The 22303-nt window shown below is 38.5% G+C and overlaps 4 protein-coding genes and 1 pseudogene across 4 annotated transcripts; all 5 read right to left on the bottom strand.

The window, feature by feature from the left end:
* Positions 1 to 1016: 1016 nt before the first annotated feature.
* LOC110752469 (uncharacterized) lies at positions 1017 to 3470 on the bottom strand. The gene is made up of 4 exons (XM_021953133.2): positions 3373 to 3470; positions 2759 to 3246; positions 1691 to 2291; positions 1017 to 1594 (listed from the first exon to the last, which is right to left on the bottom strand). The coding sequence occupies exons 1-4, from the start codon at positions 3460 to 3462 to the stop codon at positions 1139 to 1141; spliced, it is 1635 nt and encodes a 544-aa protein (XP_021808825.2). The 5' UTR covers positions 3463 to 3470; the 3' UTR covers positions 1017 to 1138.
* Positions 3471 to 4597: 1127 nt separating this feature from the next.
* Positions 4598 to 6917, bottom strand: LOC110752442 (uncharacterized). The gene is made up of 3 exons (XM_088251244.1): positions 6358 to 6917; positions 5200 to 5800; positions 4598 to 5053 (listed from the first exon to the last, which is right to left on the bottom strand). The coding sequence occupies exons 1-3, from the start codon at positions 6915 to 6917 to the stop codon at positions 4598 to 4600; spliced, it is 1617 nt and encodes a 538-aa protein (XP_088107370.1).
* A 2608-nt stretch (positions 6918 to 9525) lies between these two features.
* LOC110752461 (uncharacterized) lies at positions 9526 to 10476 on the bottom strand. The gene is made up of 2 exons (XM_021953122.2): positions 10227 to 10476; positions 9526 to 10084 (listed from the first exon to the last, which is right to left on the bottom strand). The coding sequence occupies exons 1-2, from the start codon at positions 10401 to 10403 to the stop codon at positions 9665 to 9667; spliced, it is 597 nt and encodes a 198-aa protein (XP_021808814.1). The 5' UTR covers positions 10404 to 10476; the 3' UTR covers positions 9526 to 9664.
* A 178-nt stretch (positions 10477 to 10654) lies between these two features.
* LOC148296100 (uncharacterized) overlaps positions 10655 to 22303 on the bottom strand; it is a 25628-nt pseudogene continuing 13979 nt past the window's right edge.
* On the bottom strand, positions 13532 to 16099 carry LOC110760875 (uncharacterized). Its single transcript, XM_021963222.2, has 3 exons — positions 15414 to 16099; positions 14353 to 14956; positions 13532 to 14210 (listed from the first exon to the last, which is right to left on the bottom strand). The coding sequence occupies exons 1-3, from the start codon at positions 15986 to 15988 to the stop codon at positions 13773 to 13775; spliced, it is 1617 nt and encodes a 538-aa protein (XP_021818914.1). The 5' UTR covers positions 15989 to 16099; the 3' UTR covers positions 13532 to 13772.

Raw genomic sequence — 22303 nt, 5'->3', positions numbered from 1 at the left:
CCACTAAATTTCGATTTGTTAGTTGATAAAACTTAGTCATAGCTTCATTTTTTCACATCAAATGTCCAGACTTGGCTGAAAATTATGCTCAATGAAACTGTATAATCAGTCATATTTGTCAGGGTTTAGCGATTAGGCTATACCTTCTAAATATAATGTAGTTAAAGAGTAATATAATGTAGTTTAAAGAGTATAGCCGAGCGGCTATACTACGGCTTTTTCTACAAAAAATAGTATAGCCCTGCGGCTATACTCTTTATGACACGTAAGCACCTAATTGCAACTTGCAAGGCCGGTCCCTTTTTTATTTATTTATAATTTTATAAGTAGTATAGCCGTACGGCTATACTCGGTTTTAAAATTTCTTTTAAATAGTATAGCCGGGCGCCTGGCGCTAGGCGGGCCCTCCTTTTTAAAAATAGTATAGCCGACCGGCTTTACTGAGCTATTTTTTAAATGTTTTTAATCACACGTATAGCCGCGTGGCTATACTTGTTTGACACGTGGACACCTAATCGCTGGGGCCTAGGCGCTAGGAGGGTCCTTTTTTACCCTTAAATTTTATAAATAGTATAGCCGGGCGGCTATACGTGGTTTTTAAAATTTTCAAAATAGTATGGCCGCTCGGCCTGACTGGGCTATTCTTAAAAAAATTTCTAATGAATAGTATAGCCGTTCGGCTATACTCGGTTTTTTAAGATTTTAAAAAATAGTATAGCCGGTCGGCTTTACTGGCTCTTTTAAATTTTTTTTTTAATAAGGCGATACTCGGTTTTTTTATTTTTTTAAAAATAGTATAGCCGTCCGGCTGTACTAGCTCTTTTTTTTTTTTTGGATAAATCGTTACATCCTCTCACTGCTGCATTTTCAGAAAGTAGGGAGGTTTCGCTGAGATTTGCCTATCACTTTTGAGGCATGGATCAAAATTCAGGTCAGTGATGATATGTTGGCTTGTAATAAGGGAAGCATTTCGAGCAAATTATAAGTTGATGAAAACTGCTCTAACTTTTGTTGGCATGCTCTGCATCTTCTGTTATTTTAGTAACTTCAGAAGATTCATCAATATTCTTATTGTTGGTACATCATTTCAACTGAGAGAAAAGGTAAAAACATTACATAGTGGGGATATGGGTAGGTCCTAAACACAGAAGGCAAAGAGCGAGGTTCCTGCAGTGTAATTGGGGTTGACAAATCCATTAAACACCTTGTAACCATTTCCAAGGTAAATGCATCCATCGCTCACTGAAATGCCACCATACACAGTGGCTCCTGTATCATATGACCACAAAATCTTTCCTGTCTTAGCATTCATTGCATATATCGGTCCTTGCTGGTGCGTGGATCCTCCGAAAACAACACCATTGGCCACAGTAACAGCTGCAGGAGCAGTAGCATCATTGGAATTGGCCGTGGACCATATGATATTGCCATTGCGAGCCTCCATTGCCACCCATCCACCAGCAATTGTGCTGTTCTGGGATGGTTTCAGAGTGAAGTTCTTGTGCTGGCTGTTGGCTATGTTTGTATAGACCCTTTTTTCGTCTGTGGCTGCACCCCACATTGCTCCTCCTCCTAGCCCTCCTGGTCCAGCTTCCTATATCAAAGCATTTTGTTCAGTTTTTGTTATGTAATTCAGACAGAAATTTAAGACCAATTCCATTTAGTTCAATTGTGCTGCTAGAAAACTTGCCGTAGACCACACTAAGCTACCAGTATCTCTATCCAGAGCCCAAGCAAACCCACTTTTCTGAACAGCAACAACAATATCCTTCTTAGTCCCATTGACATATGTGGTTAACATCATTGGTGCTTCACCAAAATCAGCATCTGGGCTAGGTCCAGGAGGGCACCTTGGGTCCAAATGTCGATGGCACGCACCGAACCATATATCATAGCCTCCTAGCTGCTTATACCATTTGATTTTTCCAGTGTCTAAATCAAGAGCTACAATGGATTCAGAGTGGTTATCAGGCTCAATGCAGGCCTCTGGGTGAGAAGGCACTGTTTGATTGTTTTCCTTCTCCTGGCATTCAATTATACGTGGAGGAGCTGAGTACAGGTTTGAAGTGGCAATGAAGACAAGGTTCCGAGGGACATCAATGGAAGGGCTGCTTCCCCATATTGCTGCTCCAGCATACTCTCCAAACTTGCCAAAATTGTCTGGCAGCATGAAGGTCTGCCATAAGATTGCTCCTGTTCGAACATCTAACTTCGACACGCTCCCACGAAAGGTGCAACATTGCTCAATGGTGAGTCCTTCTTCTAGAGAGGATGTTCCAACATAGTAACCCCTTCAAACAAGCACATACTAATAAGATTATGAAAATTGAAATGGGGTGCCATAAAATTACAATAGATGCAGTATTACTTTAAGCAAGAGGTTAGAGGTAACGTGAATTTTCTCAGTTTTTACACACAAAACAAAAGGGTGTTTTGGAAGGATTGAAACACTTTCATAAAATTAATCAAAGACTCGGATGTCAAGTTGCCAGAAGTCTAGCATATCTCTATATTTTTTTAACACATACAGTAGCTACAATATGAATAAATTATCAGGTGGAGCATAAAAAAGTCCTCTTGTTTACCAGAGCAGGTCATAAATAGCCAAGAACCACATGGTGTAGCTTATCTTGTCCCTAACTCGAACTTGTTTTCAAGTAACTCCATTGACTGACTCACAAATTAATTCATATCATAATGTCTGTGAGGGAAACTTCAAAAGGAGAGAGAGAATTCATGGGAGCTAAGTTTGACTAACCCCTTGTAATAGGTTCCGGACATGGTGATAAAAGCTCTGGTGTGGTTGTCAAGTCTGGTAGACCAGACCAGCTTTCCATTGGATCTTTTCACAGCAATAACAAAAGCAGGGCCATAGATCCCAACAATGAGCAGATCACCAGCAACAGTTGGGGTCGATCGGGTCACGGTGGAGTTGACATTAAGGATGAAACCGGTGTTGTTAAAGCCGGTCAGCTTCTGCACATTCTTCTTCCAAACCAAGGAACCATCAGAGGCTTTGACAGCATAGAGGTAGCCGTTCCAGCTGGGGAAGTAGAGAGTGCCGTCGACAATGGCTGGTGTCACAGTTATGTCACCTCCTGCATAGAATTTCCACTTCAAACTGAGATTGGAAACTGTTGCAGTGCTTATCTTCTTCTCCCGGTTTGCATATCTTCTGTTGTACAAGTCTCCTCCATGGTTTAGCCAATCTTGGGCTGCAGCCTTGTGCTTCTGTGCAGAACGCCACTGCAACCAACAACCAATTTGTGAAACCAGTGTTAATGTTGAACACAGAGAGAGAGAGAGAGAGAGAGAGAGAGAGAGAGAGAGAGAGAGAGAGAGAGAGAGAGAGAGAGAGAGAGAGAAGCTTACAATATTGAAACCTGCACTTGGTGTTATAACTAGACAAACCATACACAGAGAAAGGAGAAAAAGATTGTTAGAGGATCCTGCAGGCGCCATCGAAGTGAAAGCTTGAAGTGTTCACACAGGATGCAGAGAACTAAAATTTTGGCGTATTTCTATTTATAGGATTATAATTTTTGGAGTAACACCAAGTGTGACATTTATTAATCACTAATCGTATAGATTACTGATCACATTTACAGAATATGATAATTTATTCCAAATAGTAGAGAAGGTTTTACATTATTATTATTAGGCTTTTTATCACAAATGGTCCTTCACGTTTACGAAATTATCACAAATGATCCTTCAAGTTTTTTTGTGACACTAATAGTCCTTAACGTTTGGGATTTTTATCACAAATGGTCCATGCCGTTATAAATTCTGTTAAGTGTGACGTGGAAGATAAATGTAGTCTACATATCCAATCACATTGTGACATGTGGATAATAAATAATTAAATAATTTTTTATTTATTTCAAGTTTTTATTTTTGTGGGGAATTGGTAAAAAAGTACCGGGTTGTAATTTTATCATCTCTAGTTGATGCAAAAGGATTTGAAAGAAAAGATTTTGATAGTGATATAAATGATGAATCAGAAGCAATCTTAATGTGAAATTTTGCTATGTGTGTCCTGTACCAATCTGGAGAAGAAGGGAGTTCCAGCGCTGTTACAGTGTATAAGGCTTCTTCATCGTATCCAATAACTGCCCCATCTCCTCTAGTTGCCCTGCCTGAATTCTCTCACTTGGGTTGGGGCCACTGGTTTACATTGAGAGACCTTGAAGTGGCAGTGGGAAAGAAAAAACAGAGGGAGAAGGAGAGGAGAGGTAGAAGAGATGGAGAGCAAAGGGTGGAGAGCGAGAGTAGAGGGGGAGAGAGTTGAAGTAAGGAAGAGGATGAAAAGTTGCAGAAAAAAAAATTGGAATTTTCATTAAAAAATTATTTAATTATTTCTTATCCACATGTCACAATGTGATTGGACATGTGGGCTCCACTTATCTTCCACGTCACACTTAACAGAATTTATAACGGTAGGGACCATTTGTGATAAAAAGCCCAAACATTTAGGACTATTAGTGTCACAAAAAAACCTCAAGAACCATTCGTGATAATTTCATAAACGTGAAGGACCATTTGCGATAAAAAGCCTTATTATTATTATGTAACAGAATGGAGGAGAGATAAAAGTTCATGTGATACAGAAGGCGTAGAGTGAGGTTCCAGGAGTAAATCCAAGCACAACTCCAAAACTAACATTATATCCATTTCCAACGTAAATGCAGCCATTGCTTATTGACATGCCACCATACACAGATGCTCCGGTTTCATAGGACCACAAGATTTTTCCAGTTCTGGTGTTCATTGCGTATAAGGATCCTTGTGGATCTGGAGATCCAGCAAACAAAACACCATTAGCCACACTCACTGGGCCAGGAGAAGATGCGTTGCTGGGATTGACCGTTGACCATAGGACTTTCCCACTGCCAGCATCCATTGCCACCCACCCACCCGCAGTTGTTATGTTGCTAGATGGCTTCAGAGTGAAGTTCTTGCGATCAGAATTGGCAATGTTGGTGTAGACCCTTTTCTTGTCAGTAGCTGCTCCCCAAGTTCCTCCTCCGCCAATGCCACCCGGCCCGGCTTCCTGCAGATACAATACCAAATCATTTATCCTCTTACATAAGTAGAGGGGACTAATCATTTTAGAGTTCCGTTTTAGGGTTCACCATTTAGATTCGATACACCACATCATCATGTTACGTTATGTTTAAAGCCGACTAATTAACTTACCGTAGACCATACAAGGCTGCCATTGTTCCGATCCAGAGCCCAAGCAAACCCACTTTTCTGAACAGCAACAACAATATCTCTCCTGGTTCCATTGACATAAATTCTGAGCATCATTGGTGCTTCCCCAAAATCAGCATCAACATTGGGTCCAACGGGGCAGTTTGAAGCATTAAGGTAGCAAGCAACAAACCACACATCGTAGCCGCCCAGCTGGCGGTACCACTTGATATCGCCACCGTCCAAATCAAGGGCTAGGATTGAGTTTCCATGGTTTTCAGGCTCAACACAAGCATCCGGATGAGTGGGGATGGTTGAATTACTGGTCTGGTTTTCTTGGCATTGGGTTACATTTTCGGGGACTGAGTACAAGTTCCCAGTGCCAATGTATACATGTCTTCTATGGACATCAATGGATGGACTGCTGCCCCAGATTGCTGCCCCTGAATATAGCCCTCGCTTTTGATGATTATCGGGCAGCACGAATGTTTGCCATAAGATGGTGCCTGATTTTACATCTAATTTAGCAAAGCTGCCACGGAAGGTACAGCATGTAGCAATGGGGGCACTTTCTTCTACTGACGAAGTTCCAATGTAAAAACCGCTGTAGAATTTCTAAGTTAGTATTATAAATTGAAAAATATTGATGGAAATTGCAAATTAAGCAAAGGGATTTTTTTTTTGGTTGAGAAATTCTGGGATTGCATTCATAATTCAACTAAAAAAGTCACTAGTCACAAAGAGCCATTACAATAACGATCTAACATCAAAATTAAGACAATCTAAGGCTCCTCTACTAACGAACGAAATCTATATCGACATAGCAAGTTTCAATAATATAATATCTCAAGTACATGACATTATATAATGTGTTGAGTATATGCCATGTATGGACGGCAGATATTATTCGACTTTCTTGAATTTGGCATATCTAGCCATGTAAGAACCACATAGGTTAATTTACTACTTATAAAATAAAGAAAATAGTTTTTGCTGATTAGTTTCTTTAAAACCATTGACCAATATTGCTAATAATTTTTTTTTAATCATCATATCAAGTTGAGGATCATGTTCAACACTAAGATATAACTCTAATTAAGGGATTAATACTTTTTAACCCTAAAATTTGGATAAAATTAATGACTAATATATATGACTAACCCTTTGTAGTAAGTTCCGGACATGGTAATAACACTTGATGCATGGCCATCAAGCAAGGTTGACCATATGAGCTTCCCCGTTAACCGTTCCACGGCAATAACAACAGCTGGTCCACAGATTCCGATGAGCAAAAGGTCACCAGCGATTGTCGGGGTTGATCTTGAGACCGTCGTGTTGACATTAAGAAGATAACCAGTCGCATTAATCCCAGTCAAGGTTTCTAAATTCTTTTCCCAAACTACAGAACCATCAGAAGCTTTGACAGCATAGATGTATCCATTCCAGCTAGGAAAATAAAGGGTGTCATCGTAAATTGCTGGTGTTGCAGATACTTCCCTGCCTGTATAGAACTCCCACTTGAAGCTTAGTTTCGAAACTGTTTCGGGGCTGATCCTGGTCTCCTTGCTGGCATATCGTCTATTGTACAAATCTCCGCCATGGTTTAACCAGTTTTGTGTAGCCTTCTCATGCGAGCCTGCACTGGCTGTGGTAGTAGTTAGTAGACAAAAGGTGAATATAGAAACGGCTAAATGATTGTTGTTGAATTTTAAAGCTGCCATGTATCCCGTATGTTATTATGAGGTTTATTGTGTCACGTATATAAAGGGCCAGGGGGATGCTTAATATATAGTTCAATCAGTTGACATTAAAAATTGTTGCTTATTATATACACAGCTTACATGTATGTATGATATCCGTCTTCAATATACATCCTAAAAAGAAAAGTCCTTTAAAGCGATGTGGATTGTTTTATTCCCTTCAAATTTATATTGTTGGTTGACATATACACGCATATGACGATATGCATGATTCTCGTATATTTAAAAAGATGCCTAAATAAGAGGCCTTAGTATGCCCTCCTATTGAGATGGGGTAGCCTCTCCTCCTCCTAAACTTTTTGAAACCCCGAAAGATGCCTAGATGATATATTTATTTGTTGGTTCAATAACACAGAAAACCACATGATTTAAATATATTATAACTTTGTTTAAATGATTATGAATTTAATTACCCCTTTCTTATTTTCTTTCTCTCTGAATAATCTACTTTGTAGGTTAGAAGTGAACATCAACAAGTAGTGCACAAAATGTAAGTTGATTTGGTTTTTCAACCTAGATGGTACATTTACCTTATTTATTACGGGCTTAAAGCAATGCAAATATGTATCATTTTGCTTGTGCCAGATGCTTTATTATTATTATTATACATGTTGGAAGAATGGAGAGGTTCATGTTATGTAGAAGGCGTAGAGTGAAGTTCCACCACTAAATGGAGACACAGCTCCAACACTAACTGTATATCCATTGCCAACGTAAATGCACCCATTACTTATTGACAAGCCACCGTACACGGTTGCTCCAGTCCGGTGTCGTAGGTCCACAAAATTTCCCCATTTTTGGTGTTGATTGCGTAGATGGGTCCTTTTGAATTTGTGGATCCAGCAACTAAAACACCGTTAGCCACGCCAACTGGGCTAGGAGAGGCTGCATTACTGGGATTGGCCGTTGACCATAGGATTTCGCCAGTACGAGGATCCATTGCCACCCATCCACCCGCAGTTGTTATGTTGTTAGAGGGTTTAAGTGTAAAGTTTTTCCATCAGAATTAGCAATTATGGTGTACACTCTTTTCTTGTCAGTGGCTGATCCCCAAGTTCCTTCTCCGCCAATGCCACCAGGCCCGGTTTCCTGCTTAATATCATAGCTTTGTGCTTAGTTAATCAAGCATAGACATTGTTAATCACATATCTCAAAAAGATAAAACTTATAACTATCCTATAAGCGGATAAAATGCTTCTTATAAGTAAAAAGGACCAATTATTTTGTTTTAGGATTCATTATTTAAATTCGATATACTACATCAGCATGTCACGTTATTTTTATGTAACTAACATACATAACCATTTCTCGTGTAAAACATGCATGTAATCAAAGCAATATGATCCACCACAATAAAAGTCCTGTGCTTTCATGATTATCGGAACCAAGCGAGACATTGTCCTGTGCTTTCATGATTATCGGGCAGCATGAATGTTTGCCATAAAACGGCACCGGATTTGGCATCTAATTTGACAAAGCTGCCACGGAAGGTACAAGTACAACATTCCTCTACGCTGGCACTCTCTTCTAACAACGACGTTCCAATGTATATATTCCTGTCAAGTTCCAATTGTGAACACACAAATCAAAGTCAATAATCAAACTATGAATACGCAAATCAAGTTCCAAGTTCCAATTTGATTCACTAATAAAATAAAGCAAATAGCTTTTGCTGATTAATTTATTTAAACAAACCTTTGATTTGACCCGCTCAAAGGTTAATAATCTTTTATAATATCAACTTGAAGATCATGTTTAACAACACAAGATAAGGCGGAAAAGTCAATCAAATCTTTCAGATAACGGTCAACCCGCTCAAGATTTTGGCCTTCTAAATTAATAAAATTTATTATGAAAATTTGTAGATTAATTAATGGACATATTTTTTTTTTTTTTACACAATTTGTTTTATACAAGTGATAATCTACTCTAAATTCTATCTAATCTACGGGGAGGGGACTTGAACTTGAGTATAAGAAAATGAACTCACTATCTTAACCAACTAACCTAACCCACATATGTTATTTCATATACTCATAACATAACATGATATGGAGTGTAAAATCTGAAAATTTTGGTGAAAATAATTAAAGAATGATATCAAGCAAATTAAGAAGAGCTAGCTAGCCTATAGTACCATATAATATATATGCTCTTGCAAGATGCAAGGACAATATAAAGGGCTCCAATAGAAGTGAGCGTCGTTGTATTGGTGGGTATCTATTAGAGAGGTGGTATAAAAGGTGATTTTGAAATGTATATGATGAAAGATTTTTGAAATGGCTAGACGTGTACGCAAAAGATATAATATTTACAGAGAGAAACTATATGTTCCAAAAGTGAAAGGGGATTAGCCATATATACAAGAAACTTGAAGAAAAAAAAAAAGAGTAATCTTAATTAATTTGAGTAAGAAAACGCAAAAGAGTTTTAGCTTTAATTAACAATAGGAACGATTTAAAATTTGGAACATCATGGGTGGTGGTGACCACTCAATTCGATTCTCATATTAGAACAATTCATATTTAGTACAGGAAACAGAGAAATGATCGTCAAATTAAAGTTGATTTGTACATGATAAATGGCTTGTAGATACATAATGCAAATATGATTTGCACCTTCTAACAACTTGTAGATTCATAAATAATTTCACACGTCTTCCTTCCAATGTTGAAAAGAAAAATAACCTTGTTCAATCAAAGGTTCATTTATGTGACACAGAAGTCAAAGAGCGAGGTTCCGGCAATATACGTGCGTTTATATCCATTGCCAACGTAAATGCAGCCATTGCTTACGGTTGCTCCGGTCTCATTCGACCACAGAATTTTTCCAGTTTTGGTGTTCATCGCGTATATGGAGCCTTGTGGATTTGTGGATCCAGCAAATAAGACACCATTAGCCACACTAACTGGGCCAGAAGAAGTTGCATTGCTGGGATTGGCCGTTGACCATATGATTTTTCCATTGCCAGGAGCCATCGCAACCCATCCACCCCAAGTTGTTATGTTGGTAGATGGTTTTAGGGTAAAGTTTTTGTTATCAGAGTTAGCAATGTTGGTGTACACCTTCTTCTTGTCGGTAGCTGCTCCCCACATTCCTCCACCTGCAACGCCACCAGGGCCAGCCTCCTATACAATTGGAATTCATTTATGTAAGGGGAGTGATTAATTTGTATCGATTAACAATTTACAACATCTGCTACATTGTTGATGTCTGATCGATAGTAATTATGAACTGTTATGATAATAAGTGAGTCAAAAGTCAACTTACCGTTGACCACACAAGGCTGCCGTTATTCCGATCTAGAGCCCAAGCAAACCCACTTTTCTGGACAGCAACAACTATATCTCTTTTGGTTCCATTGACGTATGGCCTGAGCATCATTGGTGCTTCCCTAAAGTCAGCATCCACGTTTGGTCCAGGAGGGCAGGTTGAATCTGACCACATGAAATGAAAGGAATGGAAATGAACTAGAAAACAGAGTTCAAATGGCTAAAATACAATTGTGCTACATATTGGGAACGAACCACTATATTAAGTTGAAAGAATCTGGTACGATAAACCTGAACCGAAAGTGCATGATAATGTATTCAGAACAGAAATCATGCATATGCAACTTCGGAAACGTTTTACACTTTTTCTTTTTCTTGTTAATAATCTCTCAGCCTATATTAAGGTGAGATGAAACTATGAAAAATCGAAAAAGTTGGTAAACATCACATTACCGAAACCATAAACTCGATGTTATTAAGTTGTTTACATGCAACTTGCAAGCAATGCTGGACATGATTTAATTAGCATCAATCTCATCACGCCATGTACTTTTTTTATGCGCCAATTCTGTTATTTACAAAGTGAAACAAAATTTCTTTCATATGACTAAGTTCTGTTTCCCATGATGCATCTAAGAAAAGAAAAATAGAGAGTCTGAGGCACTTGCTTTTGTTGGTTGATTGAGCAAAATGGTGCTTGTAATGCTGCTCCATGGGTTGTTATCTCCATCAGAATTGGAAGAGCAAGCAAACGGGTTGTCGCCGATTCCATCATAGAAAATTCCACCGAACTCATCATCACTACCAACCTGTGGCTGGTCCTTTGTTTCTTCTCCGTCAGTACTCTCATCCTCCGAGAAGTTTGAGTTCTTCTGAACCAACTCTCTGAATATTGATGATTGAAGGAGGAGGCCAAGTGCGGTGGGAGACGATGACTTGCTACCGGTGTTAAGAGGGATGCTGCTACCGATGACTTCTTGTTTTCGGGGGGGAGTTCAAGTAATCAGAGGCAAAAGGATTTGTGTATGAGAAAGACTCCTCTGTTGGGATGTAGCTGTTGGCCATGAATGGCATATTCTGCGACTGTCTCTGGTTCTTGAGTGGCTATTGGATCGTCTGCTCTTGGCTTCAGCGTGAGGTTTTTAAAGTCAGAAAAAAAAAAGGACCCACCTAGGCGCCCAGACCCGCCTAGCCACCGCCTAGACCCGCCTAGGCCGATTTTTTGAATCTAAAGCAAAAGAAAAGAATTCATAGCTATTTGAATGTCCCAACTTGAAGCAGATTCTTGTCGTCCCATACTATCAGTTTTCGGATCGAAAAATCTTACATCTTTGCAAGCATCAACACTTGAAAGATACTCAAGCCTCAGGGGCGGACGGATTAAGGGACAAGAGGGGTCGCTTGACCCCACGAACTGGCCGTAAAAATGGCTATGGACAGCCTGAGCAGACCCCATGGCGCGCAGTTGAAGTTGCAGAGCAAGTTCGACGAAGAAGAAAGACTCAGCGTGTTTGGGGTTATAATCCAGCACTTCTCATTTTAATTCCATTTTGAATTGATCCACTAGCAAGGCGCCACATGTCTATTTTTAATTGGACTAACTTCATAAATTCATTAAAAAGTCATATAGTCCTGTGCTTTCATGATTATCGGGCAGCATGAATGTTTGCCATAAAACGGCACAGGATTTGGCATCTAATTTGACAAAGCTGCTACGGAAGGTACAACATTCCTCTACGCTGGCGCTCTCTTCTAACGACGACGTTCCAATATATATATTCCTGTCAAGTTTCAATTGTGAACACACAAATCAAAGTCAATAATCAAACTATGAATACACAAAGTACAGTATAATCCAGAACACATAGATTTACTAATAAAATAAAGCAAATAGCTTTTGCTGATTAATTTATTTAAACAAACCATTGACCCACGGCTAATAATCTTTTGTAATATCAACTTGAAGATCATGTTCAACAACACAAGATATAAGGCGGAAAAGTCAATCAAATCTTTCAGATAACAGTTAACCGTTCAAGGTTTTGGCCTTCTAAATTAATAAAATTTATTATGACAGTTTGTTGATTAATTAATGGACGTATTATTATTTCATTTACACAATTTGTTTTATACAAGTGATAATCGACTCTAAATTCTATCTAATTTACGCGCGGGGGAGGGTGGGGGGACTCGAACTTGGGTATAAGAGAATGAACTCACTACCTTGGCCAACTGACCTAACCCACATATGTTATTTCATATACTCATAACATACCATGATATGGAGTGTAAAATCTGAAAATTTTGGTGAAAATAATTAAAGAGGTGGGCGCCGTTGTATTGGTGGCTCCACATCTATTAGAGAGGTGGTACACAAGGTGATATTGAAATGTATATGATGAAAGATTTCCTAAAATGGCTAGACGTATACGTAAAAGATATAATATTTATAGAGAGAAACTATATGTTCCAAAAGTGAAAGGGGATTAGCCATATATACAAAAGATATAATATTTATAGAGAGAAACTATATGTTCCAAAAGTGAAAGGGGATTAGCCATATATACAAGAAACTTGAAAAAATAGAGTAATCTTAATTAATTTGAGTAAGAATATGCAAAAGAGTTTAAGCTTTAATTAACAATAAGGCTTTCTAGAATTGATGATAAGCGCTTAATTTGTGAATTGGCAGTACTAAATCCAACCTAATTATCTGATCTTCAGAATTGATCAAATATAAATATTTTGCCCGGGGTGAAATGGATGGTGTTTATTCCTTTCATACACGTGGTTGGTTGATTATTATACACGCATTTGTCGTCATGCATGATTGTATATGAGGTTTAATTAGACAGGAAAATAAGAGGAACGATTTAAAATTTGGAACATCATGGGTGGTGGTGACCACTCAATTCGATTCTCATATTGGAACAATTCATATATGGTACAGGGACATAACAGAGAAAATATTCAGAATTTAGTTAATTCTGTCGTATCTTGAACATACCAACCAAGCATCAAGTTGTGCACTAAATGATCATCAAATTAAAGTTGATTTGTACATGATAAATGGTGTTAGCATATGTAGGAATCCTATGACATAATAGATTACGTTTTGTAATCTTGTGAAACACAAAGATCAAACCCCTCACCTTGTCTCACGGAACACTTGGTTCAAGAAAGTCTTTCTTTTTTGTCTTATGTAGTCCTTGTTTCAAGGAGGACTTTGGTATTCTTGTCTTATGGAGTCCGTGTCTTGTTGTATAATTATTGTAAGCAATTAGTTGTATAAATGAATTAGAAGAAACAGAAAGAAGAAACAAGTTGAAACCAGAAAATGTTGTGCAACTCTCATTCTCTCTACACTCTCCACTCTCTCCTCTTAATCTTCTCTATATTTTCCCAACTTTGACAAATGGCTTGCAGATACATAATGCAAATATGATTTGCACCTTCTAACAACTTGTAGATTCATAAATGATATAACATGTGTCTTCCTTCCAATGTTGAAAAGAGAAATAATATTATTCAATCAAAGGTTCATTTATGTGACACAGAAGGCAAAGAGTGAGGTTCCTGCAATATACGTACGTTTATATCCATTGCCAACGTAAATGCAGCCATTGCTTATTGACATACCACCGTACACGGTTGCTCCGGTCTCATTCGACCACAGAATTTTTCCAGTTTTGGTGTCCATCGCGTATATGGAGCCTTGTGGATTTGTGGATCCAGCAAATAAGACACCATTAGCCACACTAACTGGGCCAGAAGAAGTTGCATTGCTGGGATTGGCCGTTGACCATATGATTTTTCCATTGCCAGGAGCCATCGCAACCCATCCACCCCAAGTTGTTATGTTGGTAGATGGTTTTAGGGTAAAGTTTTTGTTATCAGAGTTAGCAATGTTGGTGTACACCTTCTTCTTGTCGGTAGCTGCTCCCCACATTCCTCCACCTGCAACGCCACCAGGGCCAGCCTCCTATACAATTGGAATTCATTTATGTAAGGGGAGTGATTAATTTGTATCGATTAACAATTTACAATATCTGCTACATTGTTGATGTCTGATCGATAGTAATTATGAACTGTTATGATAATAAGTGAGTCAAAAGTCAACTTACCGTTGACCACACAAGGCTGCCGTTATTCCGATCTAGAGCCCAAGCAAACCCACTTTTCTGGACAGCAACAACTATATCTCTTTTGGTTCCATTGACGTATGGCCTGAGCATCATTGGTGCTTCCCCAAAGTCAGCATCCACGTTTGGTCCAGGAGGGCAGGTTGAAGTATTAAGGTAGCACGCAAAAAACCACACATCGTAGCCGCCCAACTGGCGGTACCACTTGATATCGCCACCGTCCAAATCAAGGGCTAGGATTGAGTTGCCATGGTTTTGAGGCTCAACACACGCATCTGGATGAGTGGGTAGGGTTGAATTATTATTATTCTGATTTTCTTGGCATTGGCTGACATTTTCAGGGACTGAGTAAACGTTCCCAGTAGCGATATATACATGTTTTCTATGGACGTCGATGGATGGACTGCTGCCCCAGATTGCTGCCCCGGAATAATTTCCTAAGTTTCCATGATTGTCGGGCAGCATGAAGGTCTGCCATAATATGGTACCAGATTTGGCATCCAATTTGGCAAGGCTGCCACGAAAGGTACAACATTTCTCAGCGCTCACGGTTTCTTCTAGTGATGACGTTCCAATGTATAAACTCCTGTAAAAATAAAAAATTTATTAAACAAGATATAATAAAATAAGCAAATTACAGGAAGGTATATATATACACCATAAAGTTTGACTCTTTTTTTTAATCTTATTAAAGTTGATCAAGCAATGACGTGCGATCAATTCTATCAAAAGTTTTATCAGAATTCAACAGCACAGTAGAGAGAGGAAAACGAAAGAATTACATTGATTCATAAAGTTTAAGGATTAAAATTATGACTTTTAAAAAGGCATGAGCCAAACCCATCTAATAAATTTGAAAACATTTATCCAACACCAACATGCACCTCATCAAAATTTGTCAGACTTGGCTCAAATAATTTGCCATATCTCACAATTGTATAAAGTTTCATATTGCATGTGACGAACTTTTAAATATGATATGATATATAGTCAAATTTTAAATTAAAAAAATTGGGTGAAATTAGTGATGACCATGGACTAACCCTTTGTAGTAAGTTCCGGACATGGTAATAACACCTGCCACATGAGTATCAAGCATAGTTGACCATATGAGCTTCCCCGTTGACCTGTCAAGGGCAATAACAGTAGCAGGCCCATAAATTCCAACAATTAGAAGATCATGGCCACCAATGATTGTTGGCGTCGATCTTGATACTGTCCAGTTGACACCGACAAAACTAGATGCGTTCAGCCCAGTTAATGCATGCAAATTCTTCTTCCAAACCAGAGACCCATTGGAAGCCTTAACAGCATATATGTTCCCATTCCAGCTCGGAAAATAAAGGGTATCGTCGTAAATTGCCGGAGTTGCAGATATATCGTCGCCGGCGTAGAACTCCCACTTCAAGCTTAGCTTGGAAACAGTTTTAGGGCTGATCTTGGTCTCTCTGTTGGCATATCTTCGGTTTGACAGATCACCACCATGGTTTAACCAGTTTTGAGCTCTAGCCTTCTCATGTGAAGGGCCTCCTGCACTGGCTGTGGTTGTAAGTAGACCACATGCGTATAGAGAGAGGGCTAGGATTAGATTGTTGTAGATCAATCTTAAAGCTGCCATGTATCTTGTGTATATATATACGTATATACGTATATGTATGCTCTTATAAGATGCAAATACTTGGAGCTCATCTTACTGAATTGTCACGTATATAAGGGGCCTAGCTAGGTAGATAGGGGATTAGTTAATTAATTATGATGACATTAACATTCATGCAGAAATAAACTTTGATCTGGAAATTTAAAACTGCTTGCTTGTTGATATATTATATAATCATATCACTTGATTTGGACAATGACAATGAAGAATAATATGCACACGGAAGCCGTCATCCGTGACTGTAAATTAGGGTTGAATATTATTCCAAGAAAAGAAAAACCCACACGGAATTATTTATTATTTATTAATTCATTGATTTGTGTTAGCTTTTTTATTGTATTGAGAAAGAAAAAGACTAAAGGAGGGGTATTTCAGGATATTCACTACAAGTCAACTTATGCAAACTTCTTCCAACCGCTTGTTGGTTCGATTTTACAGAGCATGTGGGGAGTGTCACCAACCCATATGCTGTGGAGCCCTAGATGGCTGATATTGATTCTCATATAAGGTTCTCATTTTAGTGTTCTCACCTTATCCGAGTTGTTAGTGGATTACACATGGAGTGTTGGGCCGTTCTCTGAAGTTTCATCACTGTCATTTGTGCAGAAGGATGCTGCTCGTAGAAATGTTCTTTTCACATCACTCAATTACAGCATAACAAGTGCTGTGGATATTCTTGAATCCATAGTTGCACATGGTGGGGAAAGAAAGCTCCTTAAAAATAGTTGACATGTTGAGTTCATACAAAGGTGGAACTTGTTCAAGTACAAGCTGGACAAAGCAGTCTCTGCATTGTCGCATTTAGATTTTGAGATGGCTTTGTATTACTTGAGGTCCTCAGATCACGACCTATATGCCATCCACTCTCTTGTCTATCATGCCTCCCAAGAAGAGGACCCTCTAGAGATTATGTGCCACGTGCTATACATTTTAAAAAAAAATCGTAGTATAGCCGCTTGGCGATACTATTTAAATCCATTATATTTAAAAGGTCTATACTATTTAATAAAAACAATAAGAAAAAAGGACCCTCTTAGTTGCATTAGTTTGTACTTTATAGATACTAGCCCCTTGGCACATGCTCACCCATGTGCCAATTGGTTTTCTTTTTTATTTTATTTTTAGAATTAAGAAAAGATAACATGGGTAGTTATGTTCCATAAAAATAGGACCTATTATCTGAATTTTTTTTTTAAAATATGAATAAAAATGAATTTACCATATTATCCTCATTTAATTAATAATTTCAATTCTTAATGTTTGAATAAATCAAGGGCATTTTCTGGTATTTTGAATGTTTTACCATGTGCATTCTCTGCCTTTTATTTTATATATATATAGATTAATTTGCTAGTTTCAACATATCCAAAGTAGATATTAATCGGCCACTACATAATATTTTCATATAATTTTAATAACATATATTATTCTCATTCAATAATATATGTGAGAATTATTTGTATAATACGTGAATTTTGTGTGTCTTACTGAAAATTTTGTAAAAAATAAGTGTATTATGCATTAGAAATATGTACATATATGTACAATACGACTATTGTACCTTTGCTTTTTTTAAAACGGGAGACGTGTATAGAACATGAATGTATTACTGAATTTTTTAAAAAGAAGAGCCTAGTAAAGCCGCGCGGCTATACTATTTTAGAAATATAGCCACGTGGCTATACTATTTAAAAAAACCGTAGTATAGCCGCTTGGCTATACGTTTTAAATATATTAAAATATTTTAAAAGAATAGCCGCCCGGCTATACTCTTTAAATATGTTCAACAACTTACACAAGCAGTTGTTAGTTTATAAGTGCAGCTGCTGAGATAGGTTTATTATTCTAGTTTGAAAATGTAGCCGTTGGATAACAGTCCAATTGTGCAGCTAGGATATAATAGTGTATGCCACGTGTCTCTATCTCATAGGGTAGTGAATGAATGGCTAAGATTTGAATGATGTAAGAGGAATGTTCTATTCCTAACGGCTTTGTCAGAAGGCAATATACGCATGAATTGTTTTGGAGCTGAGCTAGTATCTAGCTAGCTCTTCTTCTTCCCTAAGCTCTCTCTCTCTCTCTCTCTCTCTCTCTCTCTCTCATTTTCCTTTCAGCTCTCATTTTCTCATCTAAGAATCAAATACAAGATAATAGTCTATGTATTCTAACATGGTATCAGAACCAGGTTTGATCAATTAAACTGGGCGTTCGATTCTGTGAAGAAGCTGCGTTTTGAAGCTAGTGTGTGAAGGTCTGCGTCTAACATGGCTGGATCTGGATCTGGAGGGGAGGTGAGAGCGTCAATCTTCAATGGCGATAATTATGAGTTTTGGAGCATAAAGATGAGAACCATCTTCAGGTCTCATGGATTATGGGATCTTGTTGAAAAAGGATTAGAGTGGTGAGATTCTAAAGGAGTTGATGCATCTGTTGAAAAGAAGAAGGAAAAGGAAGAATCGAAGGGAGCTGGTGAATCTGGTGAGCAGAAGATGAAAAAGGATGTTTCGAGTGGTCCTGAAACAGAGAAGCTGATGAAAGATGCAAAGGCATTGGGGCTGATTCAAGGGGCAGTATCTGATGAGATTTTTCCCTGGATTTCTCATGAAGAAACTTCTAAAGGAGCTTGGGATCTCTTGATGCAGGAATTTCAAGGTGACAAACAGGTAAGAAATGTCAAATTACAAAGTCTGCGTAGGGAGTTTGAGTATACTAGAATGAGAGATGATGAATCTTTGCCTGCCTACATTACCAAATTGTTTGATGTGATTAACCAAATGCGTAGCTATGGAGAGGTTCTGTCTAAAGAAAGAGTGGTACAAAAATTGTTAATTAGCTTGCCATCTGCTTATGACTCTATCTGCTCAGTTATTGAACACTCGAGAGACCTGAATGAAATTGAGGTGCAGGAGGTAGTAGCCTCACTAAAGAGCTTTGAGTTGAGGTTAGATAGACATTCTGAAAACAGAACAGAGAAGGCATTTGCTAGCCTTAGTGTAAATGCTAAACCGGTTAAAACTGGAGATCAGAACAATAAGCAGCATAAGAATTGGAAGTTAAAAGGCAAGAAGTGGGATAACAAGACAAGTGAAGGCACTAAAACTCCCTGCAAGCACTGTGGTAAGTTACACTTTGGTGAGTGTCGATTCAAGGGCAAGCCAAAGTGTTATAACTATGAAAGGTTCGGCCACATTGCAAAAGACTGCTATAGCAAGAAAACAACACAGCAGGTTAACTATGCTACTCAAGTGGAAGCTGCACCAACTATGTTCTATGCTAGCAATGCAATTGGTGCTGGTATAACAAGGGATGAAGAAGTTTGGTATTTGGACAGTGGGTGTAGTAATCACATGACAGGAAAAGAGGATCTGCTGGTGGATATTGACAGAAATGTGACTGCAAAGGTTGAAATGGGAACTGGACAGCGTGTAGAAGTAACTGGCAAAGGCACTCTTGTGGTTGAAACCAAAGTAGGCAAGAGATATATCAAACAAATAATGCTGGTACCTGGACTGAAAGAGAACTTACTCAGTATGGGTCAGATGATAGAGCACGGCTACTATTTGGTATTTGCAGATCACAAGGTGGAAATCTACAATGACAGCTCTCATTCAAATCTGGTTGCAAAGGTACAAATGAGAGGTAATAGAAGTTTTCCCATGAAACTGCAGGCTGAAATGCACTTAGCTTATAGAGCAAGTGTAGATCATTCTACTGAACTTTGGCATAGAAGGTTTGGACATCTCAATATGAGCAGTCTGAAATTGTTGAAAGAACAAGATATGGTAGTAGGACTACCAGAAATTAAAGGGATTAAAGAGGTGTGTGAGGGGTGTGTTCTAGGCAAGCAGTGTAGAGAAGCATTTCCAAGAGAGGCTACCACTAGAGCACTAACTCCACTTGAACTTATTCACAGTGACATCTGTGGTCCTATGCAGACAGTTACCAAAGCTGGAAATCGGTTCTTTCTCACTTTCATAGACGATTGCACAAGGATGTGTTGGGTCTATTTCTTAAGGCACAAGTCTGAAGCTCTAAATGTGTTTAAGAAATTCAAAGCCACTGTGGAATTTCAAAGTGGTTATAAACTGAAAAAGTTGAGAAGTGATAGAGGGGGAGAATACACTTCAGTGGAGTTTGACAGTTTCTGTGAAGATGTAGGCATTGAAAGACAGCTTACAACCCCATACACACCACAGCAAAATGGTGTGGCAGAGAGGAAAAATAGAACTATAGTAGAAATGGCCAAGTGTTTGATGCTGGAGAAGAAAATTCCATTTGATTTTTGGGCTGAGGCAGTCAACATATCTGTGTATATCTTGAATAGGTGTCCAACTAAAGCCTTGAGCAAAAAGACACCATTCGAAGCCTATAGTGGAAGGAAACCAGAAGTTAAGCATCTAAAGGTGTTTGGCTCACTGTGTTATGCTCATGTACCAAAACAGCAAAGACAGAAATTAGATCTGGCAAACAAGAGCATTGCAGAAATTTATGAAAAATGCAATATGTGCATTATAGAACCAGAAAGTTTTGAAGAGGCAGCAAAGGATGACTCTTGGAAGAAAGCAATGGAAGATGAAATCACCATGATTGAAAAGAACAATACATAGGAGCTTGTGGATAGACCATTTGATAAACCAATCATTGGAGTCAAATGGGTCTATAAGACTAAACTGAACCTAGATGGATCTGTGCAGAAGAATAAGGCTCAGCTGGTTGCAAAGGGATATTCTCAGAAGCCTGGAATAGACTTCAATGAGACCTTTGCACCAGTGGCTCGGCTTGACACTGTGAGAGCTTTGGTAGCATTGGCTGCACATAAGAATTAGAAGCTTTTCCAATTAGATGTGAAATCAGCTTTTCTCAATGGAGTACTAAGTGAAGAGGTGTATGTGGATCAACCATCCGGTTTTGTGATACAAGGAAGTGAAGATAAGGTGTATAGGCTTAAGAAGGCTTTATATGGTTTGAAGCAAGCTCCAAGAGCTTGGTACGAAGAGATAAATTCCTATTTTACTAGAGCTGGTTTTCATAGGAGCTTAAGTGAAGCTACTTTATACACTAAGAGGTCTACAAGTGGTATTCTTATTGTGTCACTCTATGTAGATGATATTATCTATACAGGGGGTTCAAAGGAGATGATGTTTGAATTTAAGAATGAGATGATGAGACAATATGAGATGACAGATCTTGGATTGCTTCATCACTTTCTCGGCCTTGGGGTTTTACAAACTAACACTTGCATTTTCTTGCATCAAAAGAAATATGCAAAGACTTTGCTTGACAAGTTTGGACTCAAGGACTGCAAATCTGTTGCAACACCATTGACAGTGAATGAAAAGCTGTCTAAAGTGGATGGGAGTGACTTAGCAGATGAGACTTTGTATAGACAAATGGTAGGAAGCTTGCTCTATTTAACTGCAACAAGACCGGACATTATGTTTGCAGCTAGTCTTTTGGCCAGATTCATGCACAATCCTACCAAGAAGCACATGGGAACAGCAAAAAGGGTGCTAAGATATATACAAGGCACTATGAGTTATGGCATTACTTATGAGAAAGGAAAAGGAGATGTGTTAATTGGCTATTGTGACAGGGATTGGAGTGGAAGTGAAGATGATATGAGAAGCTTATCAGGTTATGCATTTAACTTGGGGTCATGAGTGTTTTCTTGGGCCTCAATTAAGCAGAGCAGTGTGGCTCTTTCCACTGCAGAGGCAGAATACATAAGTGCAGCAGAAGCAACTACACAAGCTGTTTGGCTTAGATTTGTGTTATCAGATTTTGGAGAGGAACAGGTAGAACCAACTCAGTTGCTGTGTGACAACACTTCGGCTATTGCTATATCAAAGAATCCGGTTCATCACCACAAAACCAGACACATCAATCGCAGGTTTCATTTCATTCGAGATGCTCTTCAGAATGGTGAGATCGATTTGCTTTATTGCAAAACTGAAGAACAGGTTGCTGATATATTCACCAAGCCATTAGCAAGGGATCAGTTTGAGTATCTAAGGAAGGCTTTAGGTGTTATCTCAGCACAACACTTAGAAGGGAGTGTTAGTTTATAAGTGCATCTGATGAGATAGGTTTATTATTCTAGTTTGAAAATGTAGCCGTTGGATAACAGTCCAACTGTGCAGCTAGGATATAATAGTGTATGCCACGTGTCTCTATCTCATAGGGTAGTGAATGAATGGCTAAGATTTGAATGATGTAAGAGGAATGTTCTATTCCTAACGGCTTTGTCAGAAGGCAATATATGCATGAATTGTTTTG

This window comes from Prunus avium, chromosome 3 (assembly GCF_965620075.1).
Source record: "Prunus avium chromosome 3, drPruAviu1.hap1.1, whole genome shotgun sequence".
Taxonomy (NCBI): Eukaryota; Viridiplantae; Streptophyta; class Magnoliopsida; order Rosales; family Rosaceae; genus Prunus; species Prunus avium.
This window is presented reverse-complemented; position numbering and strand designations above follow the sequence as displayed.